Consider the following 17,439-nt stretch of genomic DNA (forward strand, 5'->3'; position numbering starts at 1 on the left):
TTGTGTGTGGTGCCGTGACAACCGTGAAACTCAAAAGCCAAAACCCCAAATCCACTTAGCGGTTATGTTCTGCTATGGCAACAACAGTCGGCCGTGCGCATAGATCGTACGATTATTATTATTTTCTAAACGGCGTCTGCTGTTCCCGCTTTACGTAATGTGTTGTTCTTTTATAAAGCCTGCGAAGTAAATGTCACCCCGAGTTGGCAGCGTGATGGTGGTGAACAGCGCATGAAAGAATTTTATTGTACTTTATAAGGATAACAACCAGTCTGAACTGAACTGAATTCGCTGCATGAATTCTTAATAAAAGCCTACGATTTTTGAAAGGGCCGAGGCACCTGCATGTCACACTTACTGTGGCGTGACGGGCAAATCGGAAACAATTTGATCTTTTCGAACGACTCTTCAGCGAATCAAATGAGCCAATTCACTACATCTCGACGAGGGTGAGAAAGCGCATGCGTGGCTTATGTGATGTAACGCATATTTCGTTCTGCTGATAGATAAACAGACAGATGTGAAAGGCACTATAAAATAGATAAATCGGTAAGTAGACAGATAGTTGTGAAAGGCACTATAGTACTATAGCACTATATCTATTATATACAGTCCATCCGGAAGGTATTCACAGCGCATCACTTTTTCCACATTTTGTTATGTGACAGCCTTATTCCAAAATGGATTAAATTCATTTTTTTCCTCAGAATTCTACACACAACACCCCATAATGACAACGTGAAAAAAGTTTACTTGAGATTTTTGCAAATTTATTAAAAATAAAAAAACTGAGAAATCCCATGTACATAAGTATTCACAGCCTTTGCCGTGAAGCTTCAAATTGAGCTCAGGTGCTTCCTGTTTCCCCTGATCATCCTTGAGATGTTTCTGCAGCTTCATTGGAGTCCACCTTGTGGAAAATTCAGTTGACTGGACATGATTTGGAAAGGCACACACCTATCTATAGAAGGTCCCACAGTTCATGTCAGAGCACAAACCAAGCATGAAGTCAAAGGAATTGTCTGTAGACATCTGAGACAGGATTGTCTTGAGGCACAAATCTGGGGAAGGTTACAGAAAAATTTCTGCTGCTTTGAAGGTCCCAAAGAGCACAGTGGCCTCCATCATCCGTAAGTGGAAGAAGTTTGAAACCACCAGGATTCTTCCTAGAGCTGGCCGGCCATCTAAACTGAGCGATCGGGGGAGAAGGGCCTTAGTCAGGAAGGTGACTAAAAACCCGATGGTCACTCTGTCAGAGCTCCAGAGGTCCTCTGTGGAGAGAGGAGAACCTTCCAGAAGGACAACCATCTCTGCAGCAATCCACCAATCAGGCCTGTATGGTAGAGTGGCCAGACGGAAGCCACTCCTTAGTAAAAGGCACATGGCAGCCCGCCTGGAGTTTGCCAAAAGGCACCTGAAGGACTCTCAGACCATGAGAAAGAAAATTCTCTGGTCTGATGAGACAAAGATTGAACTCTTTGGTGTGAATGCCAGGCGTCACGTTTGGAGGAAACCAGGCACCGCTCATCACCATGCCAATACCATCTCTACAGTGAAGCATGGTGGTGGCAGCATCATGCTGTGGGGACTGGGAGACTAGTCAGGATAAAGGGAAAGATGACTGCAGCAATGTACAGAGACATCCTGGATGAAAACCTGCTCCAGAGCACTCTTGACCTCAGACTGGGGCGACGGTTCATCTTTCAGCAGGACAACGACCCTAAGCACACAGCCAAGATATCAAAGGAGTGGCTTCAGGACAACTCTGTGAATGTCCTTGAGTGGCCCAGCCAGAGCCCAGACTTGAATCTGATTGAACATCTCTGGAGAAATCTTAAAATGGCTGTGCACCGACACTTCCCATCCAACCTGATGGAGCTTGAGAGGTGCTGCAAAGAGGAATGGGCGAAACTGGCCAAGGATAGGTGTGCCAAGCTTGTGGCATCATATTCAAAAAGACTTGAGGCTGGAATTGCTGCCAAAGGGGCATCGACAAAGTATTGAGCAAAGGCTGTGAATACTTATGGACATGGGATTTCTCAGTTTTTTATTTTTAATAATTTTTTTTTAATAATAATTTTTTGCATTTATATAGCACTTTTCTCACTACTCAAAGCGCTAAGCAATTGCAGGTTAAGGGCCTTGCTCAAGGGCCCAACAGAGCAGAGTCCCTATTGGCATTTACGGGATTCGAACCGGCAACCTTCCGATTGCCAGTGCAGATCTCTAGCCTCAGAGCCACCACTCTGCAAAATAAATTTGCAAAAACCTCAAGTAAACTTTTTTCACGTTGTCATTATGGGGTGTTGTGTGTAGAATTCTGCGGAAAAAAATGAATTTAATCCATTTTGGAATAAGGCTGTAACATAACAAAATGTGGACAAAGTGATGCGCTGTGAATACTTTATGGATGCACTGTATATAATAGATAGATAGATAGATAGATAGATAGATAGATAGATAGATAGATAGATAGATAGATAGATAGATAGATAGATAGATAGATAGATAGATAGATAGATAGATAGATAAGCGTAGTTGGCAGGATTAGATAGATAGATAGATTGATCATTGTTTGTGTCCCGGGAAATTTGGCATTTCACAGCAGGTGTTATCAGTGGGGGGAGCCGAGGGGCCGAAGCTTGTCAACTGGGTTTCACTACTTAGCAACACTCATTGCTTTACGGGGGTCTCCAATTCCCCAAACCCCTCAATCCTTGATTGTGTGTCATTTCCTAACAGTGCTTGATGCTTCACAGGATACTCCAGCCCATTCATATGAAGTTAAATCGCTCAATTTATATTTAAATTTCATGCACTGTGTTCAAAGATTTTCTTTTTTTGAGATCAATTTGTTCACCCACAGTACTGTTATGTGGTTCAGAGATGAGAAACTTGACTTCTTCAACTTGAAATGTGATATGACATTTGTAGGGGGTGCGAACATAAATCAAAATTTTTTAGGGGTCCGGGAGTCATAGAAAAGGTTGGGGCCCACTGGTGTAAGTCAACAGTCCACATAATGAGACAAAGCCACAGTTAAGATATTCGCTACCTGGACACATGGAATTGGAAGAAGCAATTCTGGAGTTTGATTTTTACCTGTCGGCACCACAGCTTGTGAAAGATCTGGATATATGCCAGCACCATCAAACACAAAGGGGCCAGGTACGTAACAATGAAAAAGCAGATGTGGTACACTTTAGGGTACACGGCAGCTGTAGAAACAAGCAAAAAATAAAACAATTATGAGTGCCACAGTATTTTCAAATTTCACACGCCATTTTTTGAAACATGCACTGTTTGAATCTACATTGAAATCCACCAAGGTCAGGTCAGGTTGGGGAGTAGGCACTGGTACAGCACGTTGCCGCACCCACCACACAATGAAACAGCTTGGGATCCTGGTTGGCAACCCCCCCAGGGTAGACATGGGGTCCAGTTCCACCCTCTGGAAATGACCCTCTATCTGCCGCAGCCAAGTGTTATGTGGGCGTCCCCTTGGCCTGGTCCAGACACTCAGGTCTTCAACAATGAGTCGGATCCCCCTCACGTAATTGTGTCACATGGCCATAGTGTCGTAACTGATGCTCCCTCACAATGCAGGTCATGTGCCTCATTCGGGACTCTGTGAGCAACACAAAGTCAAACCAGCAACACCCAGGGATTCTCAGAAGAGACACACACAGTACTGAGGGGGTCCAGTCTTCGTCTCAGGTCACTGGATAGCATCCATGTATCACAAACAGGGAGCATCAGCACTCTAAAGACTTGGACCTTTCTCCCTTTTCATAGATATCAGGACCACCACTCACCCCTTTCCAGCGACCTCATGACCCCCCCATGCTCTCCCAATCCGTCTACTGACTTCATAGAAAGAGTCACCAGAGACATGAATGTCACTGCCGAGGTAAGTAAACCACTGAATGATGAGGTCGACAATCTCTCTGCAGACAGACACACTGCTGATGGCCGTGCCCACCAGGTCATTAAAGGCCTGGCTCTTTGGTTTTTATCAGGACCCTCGCAAGCCCAGACACTCCGACTCCTCACTCGATACTCCCGATCAGAGCCTTTATTGACTCCATGACTCTTTCTTCACCAATAGATTCCTTCCACTCGCTGGACCCCCACGACCTTGCCCAAAACCTAGTCCATGCCGCACTGAACAGAGTAGGAGCAGAACACACCGCTGACGGACCCCAGAATCAACTGAGAAAAGCACAGAGGGTCCACCTCAACTCTACACAGCACTCACAGTACCAGCGTACAGGCCAGCCATGATATCCAGCAACCTCGATGGGATCCCGTGAAATCTCAGGATGTCCCACGAGGCAACTCGATCAACTGAGTCAAACGCTTTACGAAAATCGACAAAGGCTGCAAAGAAACTCTGCCGATGTTCGCGTTTGCGCTCCATGAGGACCCTCAGTGTCAGGATGTGGTCGATGGTCGACTTCTTAGGTATAAAGCCAGACTGTTCTAGTCGCTGGTAGGTGAGCAAGTGATCACGGATCCTATTGAGGGCGACCCTAGTAAGGACCTCACCCGGCACCGAGAGCAGTACTATTCCCCCTGTAGTTGTCCCAGTTCAGACGATCAGCCTTCCTTTTCCAGATAGGGACGACAAGGCCCATTTTCCAGTCATTCTTGCACGCTCAAACTACAGCATGGCTTAAATGTAAAGATTGTAAAACAAAACTTAAAAACAAGTTGAAGAATTGGGGTACCACGCAGGCGAACCCTGTATAACTGATGGAAAACAAAAATGAAAAGATTGAAGAATCGCCAAGTATGTCTTTTTAGACTTGAGTCAGCAAACCGAATTGACTCAACAGGATGGTGGGAACCCAGTAAGAAATAGTCAAAATGGTGGAAAGGGGGCGGGGCCAGGGAAACCCTCTTCAGGAAGTGATGTCATTGGTGCTGGTCATCCGAAACGTAAGGGCCTGACGCTCAGAATGCTTCCACGTACGCATCATGGCTACCACGTGTTCCCAGCACTCTTTTGATGTGTCCCCTGAGCACATCGTTAGAAATTAACGTGACACGTGTGTGAGTTGCAGTACCAGCAAAAGTCTGGGTGGCGCAAGTGTAACAGCAACCAGTACTGCAGTTCCAATAGGATCAATCTTCATGCTATGATGTTTGATGAACGGTTTGATGCGGTGAGGTGATTCATCAAACTTAAATGCTGACATGCGAATGCATTCACGGTGCTTTTCTTCATCCATTTCTCGCATAGGCGATACAAGCGTCACATATTCCCCACCGTAGTGACGCGATACATTTAAAAGTGTCCCACACCATCTTCTGGGTTCTTGTTGCCGCTTTTTTTATTATGTCACACCTTCGCAACAGCAATGCAATGCAATGCAAGGAGTTTTTATTTTCAACCTCTTTCTTCCCTCAACTCATAACACAATGTTGTTTTCTCACTGGGATGATTTCCCACAGTGCCACCTGGTGGAATCCTCTAGATTTACATAAATTTACATAGATGTACATAAAGTACCCTGCAGGCAAGTATAGTCAGTACACTACTTGCATAGCTGTAGCTTTCGCGTAGCATCAAGTGAGAGAATAGGGGAAGCTTTAGGCAACAGCGCCATCCCTCGACTCGGGTGGAATTACAATTCGATGAGTCCTCAAGTTGTCTCCCAAGCACATGTGTGTGACAACATACACACATTTATCATTTATGAAATTATGGGCGGAGTGGTGGCTCTGAGGCTAAGGATCTGCACTGGCAATCGGAAGGTTGCCGGTTTGAATCCTGTAAAATGCCAATAGGGACTCTGCTCTGTTGGGCCCTGGAGTAAGGCCCTTAACTCGCAATTGCTGAGCGCTTTGAGTAGTGAGAAAAGCACTATATAAGTGCAAAGAATTATTATTATTATTATGAAAACATTTTTAATCCTTAATTGTACTTTGCAGCTTCTCAACCGTTGTGGACTGCTGCTGGTGGGTTGCAACTCTCTGCTCAATATTGGGAAATGGAAAATGTTCACAACAGGCGACATGTGCAAAGGACACGTGGTGCTTCAGCAGGGCTTAAATCACAGTGTTTGAGTGACTTTTATTTTGATAAGTTATTGGGTGTCTTTGCTTTACATAATTAAGTGTGCCGTTTTTGCCGGGAATAGCAAAGGAAAATGGCGACATATGGGGTTAACAAACAAGCACCTCGCTGAAAAGTGAACAAGGTATTAATTTCTCCGTGTTATTTGTAAAACAAAAGTTATGAATGTTTATGTTTTTTTATTTGATACTTTGCCTTTTATACTGTAGCTCTTACGGTGTGTTTATGAAACAAGGTCACTGAAACGGTAATAAACCTTCATAAAGCATCAGTCTGAGAGTTGACCGTCATTCAGCCAGGGTCGCTACAACATGCAGTGACGTTACTTAGGCAAGTCGTGAAACATTTGGCTTCAATCACGAGCCCCACGCGCAGAACATGATGTGCGTATACACTGAAAAAAATGGCATGTCAGATTAAAATAAAAAAAATATGAGCATCGGTTGCACATAATAAAATTGTTTTTACCAAAAATAATTTAATTATGCTTAATGCACTAAATTATTATATTCTGAAACAAAATGATATTTTGTCAGGTGTCTTAAATATTGAACCTTTTCACAATATTCTAATTTTCCGAGATACTGAATTTAGGACTTTCATTAGTTGTCAGTTATAATCATCAACATTAAAAGAAATAAACATTTGAAATACATCAGTCTGTGTGTAATGAATGAATCTAATATACAAGTTTCACTTTTTTGAATGGAATTACTGAAATAAATCAACTTTGTCATGATATTCTAATTTTATGACCAGCACCTGTATACTTTCATTTGTTTTGAATGAGTAGGAATTGTGGAATTGCAACGGCAAATTTAGAACACGTGGAGGGTGAGGAGCACATGCGCTCTCTGAGCTCTCGCGCGCGCGCAACGCTATTAATGTCACGTTCTTTCTTAGCTAACTATGCGCCTTACCTGTGTGTGTGTGTGTAAAGAATGAGATATGAAACATAACCAGTAGTCAATGTGCATGCTGGCTTCCAAATGAATAGTGAATACGCGACTCTTTGGGGTTCATAGATTTGTAAATGTGACTCTGAAGGAGTCAGCGCCTCACCAACCATGAATCTCACCGCACGCCACTGGTAAGGATTTAAAAAAAGAGGACTGGGGCAACAGCTGAGTGACCCCCCTTTAAATACGGAATGAAAATACGTGACAGCACAACATTAAACAGGTGGCCAGCATATATTGGCGACATACAGAGAGACAGCAATAGGCAGGCACCAATTGCGCGCATCAACCCCGTGAGTGTGTCAGGAGGGTATCCGTCAATAAGGGCGCTCACATAAAGGCGAGCTTCAAAAGGGCGACCTCAATTGAGCGCCGAATAAATGCGCGCGCAAATAAAGGAGCGCTTCAAAAGGGTGACGTCAATTGGGCGCAGCGAATAAAGGCAAACGCAACAAAATTATTACAGAAAATGTATTAGATAAAGGCAATGATTGAACGTATAAAAAGGTGAAAGCAAGAATATTAAAACATCCAATTAATTAATGCATGAACTTCTAACGAACTATTTCCAAAGCTCTCTATATTTCGTTGTTTTCAAAATTACAGAAAATTAGATTAAGGCAATGACTGAATGTATAAAAAGGTGAAAGCAAGTTACACTTGAAGCTGTAGATTATGTGCAATGCTACGTAGATATTCGAGATACGGTCTATTAGCATAATCAAGGACAATTAATTTAATTCGCTCCGAAGGTCATCCTTTTGAAGCGCTCCTTTATTTGCGCGCGCATTTATTCGGCGCTCAATTGAGGTCGCCCTTTTGAAGATCGCTTTTATTTATGTGCGCTTTTATTCTCCGCGCCCAATTGATGTCGCCCTTTTGAAGGTCGCCTTTTTGTGCGCGCCCTTATTGAATAGAACCTGTGAAGAGAGCGCAGTCCGAGGGGAGGTGAGACTCGTCACTGCCGATCCTCGCGTTTCTCTGCTGTACTTGAACCAGCAATGCACCAGTTCAGCGATTTTGTCTATAAAAATGATCAAAGTTATTGGATTCATATACAAGAAACAAATTTCACAGACCAGTGGACACATTTATTTTATATTTTTTACTTTTCATGATGACAGCCTCACCCGCCTCCACTGACCGCACCTCCCTGATCCCTACCTGGTGTGTACCGGCGGTCACAGCTGCTACAAATGAATGAAAAGCATGTGAGAATCTTCTAGAGTTTAGGAATCATTTCACAAATCATCCCCTTTGTCAGCCTCCCCGTCTGCAGACTCGACCCTGAGCTCACATTCCCACAACCGAGTCACCCACCTCCCCAGTGCTCGTCGCACACGGTGAATAAAAGCGTCTTGTTTGTCAGCTCCGGCACCATGCCTCTGCATTCCATCACTATGGCTTGAGGGATCATTATGAAGCAGGACACGATCCAGATAATCACGATGCTTTTCCTTGCCCGTTTCGCTGTGCTTTTAAACATCAAGGGATGGCAAATGGCGTACCACCTGTCCAGGGCAATGCAGCTCAAGGTGAGAACGGAGACAGAGACCGATACCGTCTGGAACGAGATTAGAAAGACAAGAAAGTCATTAGTCGCTTATAGAAGATGGTGGCATGCTACACGCTTGAGGGGAGAAGTGAGGCTGATGATTCCTGTATGGGCGAGGTGCCTTCTGTGCTGAGTTGGCATGTTCTGCCCAGGGTGGCAATAACTGAGGGCAAACACTGTGCTAATCCACAATATGTAATAATAATAATAATAATAATAAATTTTATTTATATTGCACTTTATATTAGGCACCTCACGCCAAGTGGCTTCTTGGTTTTCCTAGGCTGCTGATCAAGGGCACCTCTCTCAGGAACCCTGTCTCAACTGCAGTGGGGGGAAATAAGGATTTGATCCCCTGCTGAATTTGTAAGTTTGCTCCTTTACAAAGAAATGATCAGTCTCTAATTTTATGACAGTTTTATTTTAATGGAGAGAGACAGAATATCAACCAAAAATCCAGAAAAAAACACATGACATCCATCCATCCATTATCCAACCCGCTGAATCCGAACACAGGGTCACAGGGGTCTGCTGCAGCCAATCCCAGCCAACACAGGGCACAAGGCAGGGAACCAATCCAGGGCAGGGTGCCAACCCACCGCAGAAACACATGACATCAAAGTTCTAAAATGACTTGCATGTCATGGAGAGAAATATCCTGAGTCTGAGCACTTTGAGGAACGAGAAATGTCAGCTTTTGAGTTTTAATAAAGTTGCAGACCTTTCTAAAAACCTGTTGTCAGTTTGTCATTATGGGACTGTAGATTAATCAGCAAAAATGGCAAATTTATTAATTTAAAGTTACATCTACAACACAATAAAGTGTGCAGAAAATGAAGGGGTCTCAATTCTTTCTGAATCCACCATAATATAATATAATATAACTAGGGTGCTCTGTCCCCTGCTCACTTCGCTCGCCGACCCCTGTGATAGCAGAAGAATATATAAACGGCCCCTCAAACACAGCACACCAACAACCTAAAATATTAGGTTAACTGAAATAGGATTTTTACGTTTATTCCCCCCACCATAACTTACTTTGGTACAAGCAATTTTTTTTTTTTACTTTGATTGAGATCTGAAATCAAATATTTCAAGCTACAACACTAAACGACTAATCTTAAGTTGCTTGAAAGAGAAAATTTATGTTGAATGAACAACATCAATGTTATACTTTTTTCAATGCACTACGCGCTCGTCATGTCCTGCATCTGCTGCTTGTGACGAATCGTGCTGTGCTTTTGCATAAACACAAATATCAACTCTGTCTTTGATATCTCCATCTATAGAAACTATTATCGCTGATATTATTCGTCACGTGTTGGTTTATTATATATGTGAGCGTGATCTTTCGGATTCAAATCCAAGAAAACTTCTTTGTCCGTGTTTTTCAGATAAATTTAGTGTAAAGTGCGATACTTATGGACATATGGATTTGTATCCATTATTGGCTGTAGAATTTCTAATATGTCCGATTGTTTAACTCTTTCTATTCTATGTTGCATCGCTTCTCCGTGATCATAAATATAAACCTGAGCGAACTGTGGTTTCTTTGAAATTAAACTTGTAGTAGCTCTGCCATATCACCTATGTCCATATATTCGATCTCTTTACGCTGTTCCATTATTTCACCAAGTAATAATTTCTGTTTGTTAGCGGTAAGGCGATCTTTACTATCAGTTTTTTGAGACTTTCGAATTTTAGTACTTTCATTATCTCTAACCTGCTTGTCTTTTCTTCTTCTACCGTTTGTCTGTTATTTCTGCCCCTGCTTGGACCTGTGAGGTTTTCAGTTCATCGCTTGGCACAAAGTCTTGTCTTGGGAGACGTGAAATTATCTCTCTGAAAAAGTCTCGTCCCAAGATTTTTTTATATAATATAATATAATATAATATAATATAATATAATATAATATAATATAATATAATATAATATAATATAATCCATCCATCCATCCATTGTCCAACCCGCTAAATCCAAACACAGGGTCACGGGGGTCTGCTGGAGCCAATCCCAGCCAACACAGGGCACAAGGCAGGAACCAATCCTGGGCAGGGTGCCAACCCACTGCAGGACAATATAATATAATATAATATAATATAATATAATATAATATAATATTATATTATATTATATTATATTATATTATATTATATTATATTATATTATATTATATTATAGCAGCACGGTGGCGCAGTGGTACCGCTGCTACCTCCTAGTAAGTAGACCCAGGTTCACCTCCTGGGTCCTCCCTGCGTGGAGTTTGCATGTTCTCCCCGTGTCTACGTGGGTTTCCTCCTACAGTCCAAAGACATGCGGGTTAGGTGGATTGGCGATTCTAAATTGTCCCTAGTGTGTGCTTGGTGTATGTGTGTGTGTCCTGTGGTGGGTTTGGTGCCCTGCCCAGGATTGGTTTCTGCCTTGCGCCCTCTGTTGGCTGGGATTGGCTCCAGCAGACCCCCGTGACCCTGTAGTTAGGATATAGCGGGTTGGATAATGGATGGATGGATGAATAATATAATATAACTAGACATTAAGCCCGTTACAATAACGGGTGCTAGAATAGTAGTGCATAAACATTAGTAGGAACAGTTTATATTAAATGGCAAAGGACCTTTTACCTCATTAAATTTTTTCCGTAAATTGCCTGTAATTTTCTCTGACAGTAATACTGGCTTTGCTGTCCATAATATGCGTGTAATTTTCTGTCACAACGGTGGGCAATCAGCAGATTCTCCCCAGCAACTGATTTAATGTGAGCGAAAATAAATCTACTTTTAAAAGCCATCGTATTGTAATATCATGAAAATTCATATATTTAGGAAAACCCCTTTAACGACTGACACTTTACACTTTACCGGGCCAAGCTTCTTAATCGCAAATCTGACATCCTCAGAGTGAACACTTGCACAACAATGGGGAAGCTGGTCTCCACGTCTCAGTACCTGATTGGATTTTTCGTGTTTTATGTTTTAGGTCTTACCTCATTTATCGAAATCCGATTGGATTGGCTGCACGATATTTTATAGGTCCCGCCCTCTCTGTCTTGTGTGACACGTTAGGCGCCTTTGAAGCAGCGCACCGTGCCCCGCGCATGCGCACTTCACCAGAAGACACACACATGGACACTGGATGCACACAGGGGTTTTATTAAAGAGGATATAATATAATATAATATAATATAATATAATATAATATAATATAATATAATATAATATAATATAATATAATATCCATCCATCCATCCATTTTCCAACCCGCTGAATCCGAACACAGGGTCACGGGGGTCTGCTGGAGCCAATCCCAGCCAACACTGGGCACAAGGCAGGAACCAATCCCGGGCAGGGTGCCAACACACCGCAGATAATATAATATAATATAATATAATATAATATAATATAATATAATATAATATAATATAATATAATATAATATAATATAATATAATATAATATGGGGGCGGCATGGTGGCGCAGTGGTAGCACTGCTGCCTTGCAGTAAGGGGGCCCGGGTTCTCTTCACAGGTCCTCCCTGCATGGAGTTTGCATGTTCTCCCCGTGTCTGCGTGGGTTTCCTCCCACAGTCCAAAGACATGCAGGTTAGGTGCATTGGTGGTCCTAAATTGTCTCTAGTGTGTGTGCGTGTGTGTGTGCCCTGCGGTGGGCTGCCACCCTGCCTGGGGTTTGTTTCCTGCATTGCGCCTCCAGCAGACCCCCATGACCCTGTAGTTAGGATATAGCAGGTTGGATAATGGATGGATATATAATCTCTCTATTATAAAAAAAAAATCTTGGAAGGCTGGAAGGAGACGAGATGTGATTTTCTCAGAGAGACACTTTCATGTCCTGTGAGACGAGTCTTTAAACCAAGAGATTTAACGACACCTGGGGCCAGGAAATAAAAGACAAAGAGTAGATGACAAAGTAGAACGTCAGAAAGAATTCAAAAACGTTGGCGCGGTACACATGCAGAGCAGGTTAGAGATGATGGAAGTATGAAAATTTGAAAGTCTCAAAAAAGGATAGTAAAGATCACATTAGCACAAACAAACAGAAATTATTACTCGGTGAAATAACGGAACAGCAAAAAGAGATTGAATACATTTTTTGGATTTAAACTTTAAGTCGGAGACCTGTAGATCGTCTAATTCGTGTTGCCATCAGGGAAAAAAATAAGTCGTGTTTCTTCCCAAAGAAGAGGTCTATCCACGAGAATTAAAAGATTTGCTGTTTGGTGAAAGTGAAATCCCGCGAGAGAAATAATTTCTCATAGGACGGAGTGGTGGCTCTGAGGCTAGGGATATGCACTGGCAATCAGAAGGTTGCCAGTTCAAATCCCGTAAATGCCAAAAGGGACTCTGCTCTGTTGGGCCCTTCAGCAAGGCCCTTAACCTGGAATTGCTGAGGGCTTTGAGTAGTGAGAAAAGCGCTATATAAATACAAAGAATTATTATTTGTATGAATGGTATTGTCAGACACATTTCTTGTAGAGAGAAAGAAACAATGTTCACTCATATGCAGTTATGCGTGGCGTTGTCACGATGTCATTCCAAACATGGAATCAAAATTCAAAGCGATATTGACGAAAAGGTAATAGCGAAAAGAGATCAGATGCAGATCATGCGGCACGGCAGCAGCAGCAATCCAGCAGCTGATGGAGCAAAGAGGAGGTAAAAAAAAAAAACAATTTGTTTCCCATTGTATCACCATCTAAGAGGGGGTTTCGGAGGAGCGGCCGCATCTCCTTGGGGTGCGTTCAGCCCCCCTCTTCACAATGTGAGCGACAGAGACAGGGGGGACTATCGAGCAGGGGGGTTTGTGGTTGGTGAGCGAAGTGAGCAGGGGGCAAAGCCTCCTAGTACAATACTTAATCAACAAGAATTCTACTTAAAGTAGAGATACAAGATGATGAAGAAGATCAGTGGAGATCTCTTTGAAAGCACAGCATTTCGTAATCTTACCTGCAAATAGGGGAGGATTTTGCAAAGAGTTTTTCCAAAAAACCAGGTTTCCGTAATGTCCACGATGAGGCTGGCGGGAAGGCAGGTGATGGTGACGAGGATATCGGCGAAGGACAGGTTCACAATGAAGTAGTTGGTCACTGTTCGCATGTGATGGTTTTTCCATACTGCGGTGCAAACTTGAAACAAAAAAAAAGAACGGAGAACAATGTCAGTTGCTGTTTTAATAAAGATTTGTTGCATAAAAGCCTTGCGGATTAAAGGGTACCATTCGCCCTGACTTGAAAGTCCTAATGTCTTGCTGTGAGGAGTTTAACTGAGTGACAGTGGAGCCCAATGGAGGACAATACGGCTTTGTATGTGGTGACAGGCTGCAAAGCTAAGCTGACAAGGATGAAAGACGGCGGATCAGCAGAAAACACCCTAAGTGCCCGTTTCTATTTTGCTAGAGGTGCCCATGGTCAGAGTAGTATGGATAAGCAGCCACTAGAGGGCACTGGGCTGCAGTGCAAGGTTTTGGTTAAGAGGAGCTCCTGAAAATAGTAACACCTGCCTTATGCATGCATGAAGGTCTGCATGTTGAAAATGACATTAGACATGGAGACACATGCCTTGTGCCTGCTGGATTTTGTCCGTGCGCTGCGTGCAGAACATTTACTATGCACCGAGGTAGCGTCATGTATCCAAAATAATCAATTCTGAGGAGAGGATCCTGACAGATGTGATCTTACCAGGCTTAAGTGGGTGCCAGAATGATGAACGAAGGGCTGAATACGACACAAAGGGTTATGAAAGACATGCAAAAATATTTGAAGAGCATCTCCTCATCGTGGACACCACTCACCACTTGAAAGAATATCATATTCTCCCTCCTGTCTCCATGTTTGGTGAATGGGTCTGACACTCCATCTTCTCGTTCTTTTTCATGAAGCCAGTAATATTCGGCACTGTCACTACCCGATCTGCGTCTGTGAAATTCACCAAGACTAGAAGAATATTGACGCGCCAATCAAACGAGCCGCCAAAAGGTATAAATGTGTTTTGGTCACTGACGGTGTGTGTGCTGTGCATTATGGTCTGCCTGCTAGCTTCATGCGATAAGTATAAACAAGACTTAAAGGATAAGTTTGATATTTTTCAAGCTGAAGTTATTTCTTCACAAACATGATGTATATGCATTCGCTATATGAAACTGTGTTCTATTATGTAAGCGTTTTCTATAAATTTTAACAAATATATGTTCTGCCATGGTATTTTATAATGGAGGCTATGGGGCACTGGAAAATAAAAACTTAAAAACTTACCGAACATTTCAAGCCAAGAAAGGTATCAAGCATTGCTCCATGTCTTGAAATTACACACACACACATCATAAAATAGCTTATACAGGTCATTTTCCAATTATAAAAATAACAATATTATGGGAGTCAGCAATTGTAGGCCAGCTGTGCGCGTTTCCTGAGATCTGGTGTTCCTCTGTAATAACCTTTCACCCCAAGGGATGTGGTTTCTTCTCAGAAGACCAAATCACAGTAAACTTTTTCCTGTTGTGTTGATTTACTCCTCCCACGAGTTAAGAACTCCTCCCACAAAAGTCGCTGCTATCACACAAGGAATTAGAAAACTCATCCTTACCTCAGGGAAAATTGTACCAGGAATATGCAATAAAATGATTATTTCCTGATGCCTTTTATTGTCCTAAACATGCATTGGAAAACACGGAAGGCATGTTATTTATGGTGGAACTTGTTTCCACTTAAAATCGGACTCACTCAGGAAATTAGTAGGCTTTAATTTTACAGTGGTGTGCCATGCCCCATAACCTCCATTATAAAACACCAGTGTGACAATTAAATTAATTAAATTAATTAAATTAAATTATTTTTAATTTATAGAAAATACTTTTCCTCCGCAGGGTGTCTGGGCTGTCCCTTGCGTAATTTCATGAACCAAATCATTACCTGAAAAACAAGTCACTCAATCCTCATTCATTTGATTCATAAACTAAGTCACTACCAGAGGACAATTCACACAAGTCTCATTCATCTGATTTGTGAACTGAATCATTACCCCAGAATAAGCAATGCGATTCTCATTAATTTGATTCATGAACCAAATCATTACCTGACAACAAGTCACACAATTCTTATTCATTTGGTTCATGAACTGATTCATTACCCAAGAACAAGTTACACCATTCTTCTCAGTTTGATTCATGAATTGAATCATTATATCCAGAATGAATTCTTACTCTTTTGATTCATGAACAGAATCATTACCCACGAACGAGTCACACCATTCTCCTTCATCTGATTTGTGAACTGAATCATTTACACATGGACAACGTGCACAAGTGGTGTCACATATAAATTATGTGATGTATTGTTTTGTTTTAATTATGCATTTTAACTACATTGTCATGTTTTGTGTTTTCAATGTCATTCAATAAGAATCATCTGCATGTTTAATATATATTTTATTATGGTAGTTATGTATGAACTTATTTGATTATATATTTGCAATGCAGTTCATTCAGAGGGGATACCCCCTACACCCCCCACCCTGAGAAAAGTTTATTTAACTGTGATCAGCTCCAGTTCTTAATGATTAAATAAATGAGTCAAATAAATTCTATCTATCTATTGTCGCAGGAGGCTGGAGGACAGACCTGGCCGGGATGCCTGGAAGGACCGGGAGGTGGCATATTCATCCTCCGGGCCACAAGGGGGCAACCGCCCTGGATCGGGAGAGGACCCCGGGAGAGGAGCAAGGAGGCTCAAGCCCATTGGGGCCAGTGGCCACTGCCAGGGGGCGCCCCAAGTCCTCAGGGAACCCGGGGAACGTGCACTTCCGCCACACCTGGGAAGATGGAGGATGATCCTGCCAGGGACGCCCGGAGTGCTTCCAGGTGCAAGAGCAGCACTTCTGCCACACCAGGAAGTGCTGCCGGAAGAACATCAAGCACCTGGAGCACATCCGGGTGAGAATAAAAGGGGCCGCCTCCCTACAATCAGAGAGTCAGGAGTGGGAGAAGGACGAAGCTCCCATGGAAAGAGGAAAGGCAGCCCACGGACAGTGAGAGAAAAGCCCGGGGGAGAGGTGATTGGTGCGAGGAGCACAGTGTGCTGTGCAGGACTGTGTTTTGTGCAGAGAAAGGCAAATAAACGTATCTATCTATCTATCTATCTATCTATCTATCTATCTATCTATCTATCTATCTATCTATCTATCTATCTATCTATCTATCTATCTATCTATCTATCTATCTATCTATCTATCTATCTATCTATCTATCGTGACCGCCTGTGACAGCTCCACAGAAGGATTGATGGAGACCAACAAGAGGTGTTTCTTCAAAGATGCTTTATTGGTTTCAAGTCAGGGCTCTGACTGGGCCACTCAGTGACATTCACAGAGTTGCCCCTAAGCCACCCCCTGCATTGTCTTTGCTATACCCTTTAGCTAGGAGAACCCTCCAGCCCAGTTTAAAGTTCAGAGTGCTCTGGAGCAGATTTTCCTTAAGGATATTTCTTTACTTTGCTCCATTCAGTTTCCCCTCATCCCTGAGGGAAAGCAGAAAGTTCCCAGGTTCTCATTGCTCCCATAACAAGATCAAAGAGTTAAGGACGTCAAGAATATCCCTGGTGTAGACCACCTCTAACTTGGATCTTGTCTGTTACCCCAAAACTGCTGTTAACCTGAGTCCTTACTCACTAAGACATATCCTTAAATTTGTCTTAAATTTCCCTTGGGCTTAATAAAGTATCTATCTATCTATCTATCTATCTATCTATCTATCTATCTATCTATCTATCTATCTATCTATCTATCTATCTATCTATCTATCTATCTATCTATCTATCTATCTATCTATCTATCTATC

At 42.5% G+C, this 17,439-nt stretch overlaps 1 protein-coding gene across 1 annotated transcript in view; it reads right to left on the reverse strand.

Annotated features, from left to right (window-relative positions):
- The window catches only part of hcrtr2 (hypocretin (orexin) receptor 2), a 100,056-nt gene that overhangs the window by 19,493 nt on the left and 63,124 nt on the right, over positions 1–17,439 (reverse strand). The window contains exons 2-4 of the mRNA XM_028820382.2: positions 13,557–13,735; positions 8,362–8,605; positions 3,103–3,218 (exon numbers count right to left, since the gene is read on the reverse strand). Coding sequence (XP_028676215.2) covers positions 3,103–3,218; positions 8,362–8,605; positions 13,557–13,735 — 539 coding nt within the window. The remainder of the gene's footprint in view (positions 1–3,102; positions 3,219–8,361; positions 8,606–13,556; positions 13,736–17,439) is intronic.

The sequence above is a fragment of the Erpetoichthys calabaricus genome, chromosome 15 (assembly GCF_900747795.2).
Source record: "Erpetoichthys calabaricus chromosome 15, fErpCal1.3, whole genome shotgun sequence".
NCBI classification, from domain to species: Eukaryota; Metazoa; Chordata; class Cladistia; order Polypteriformes; family Polypteridae; genus Erpetoichthys; species Erpetoichthys calabaricus.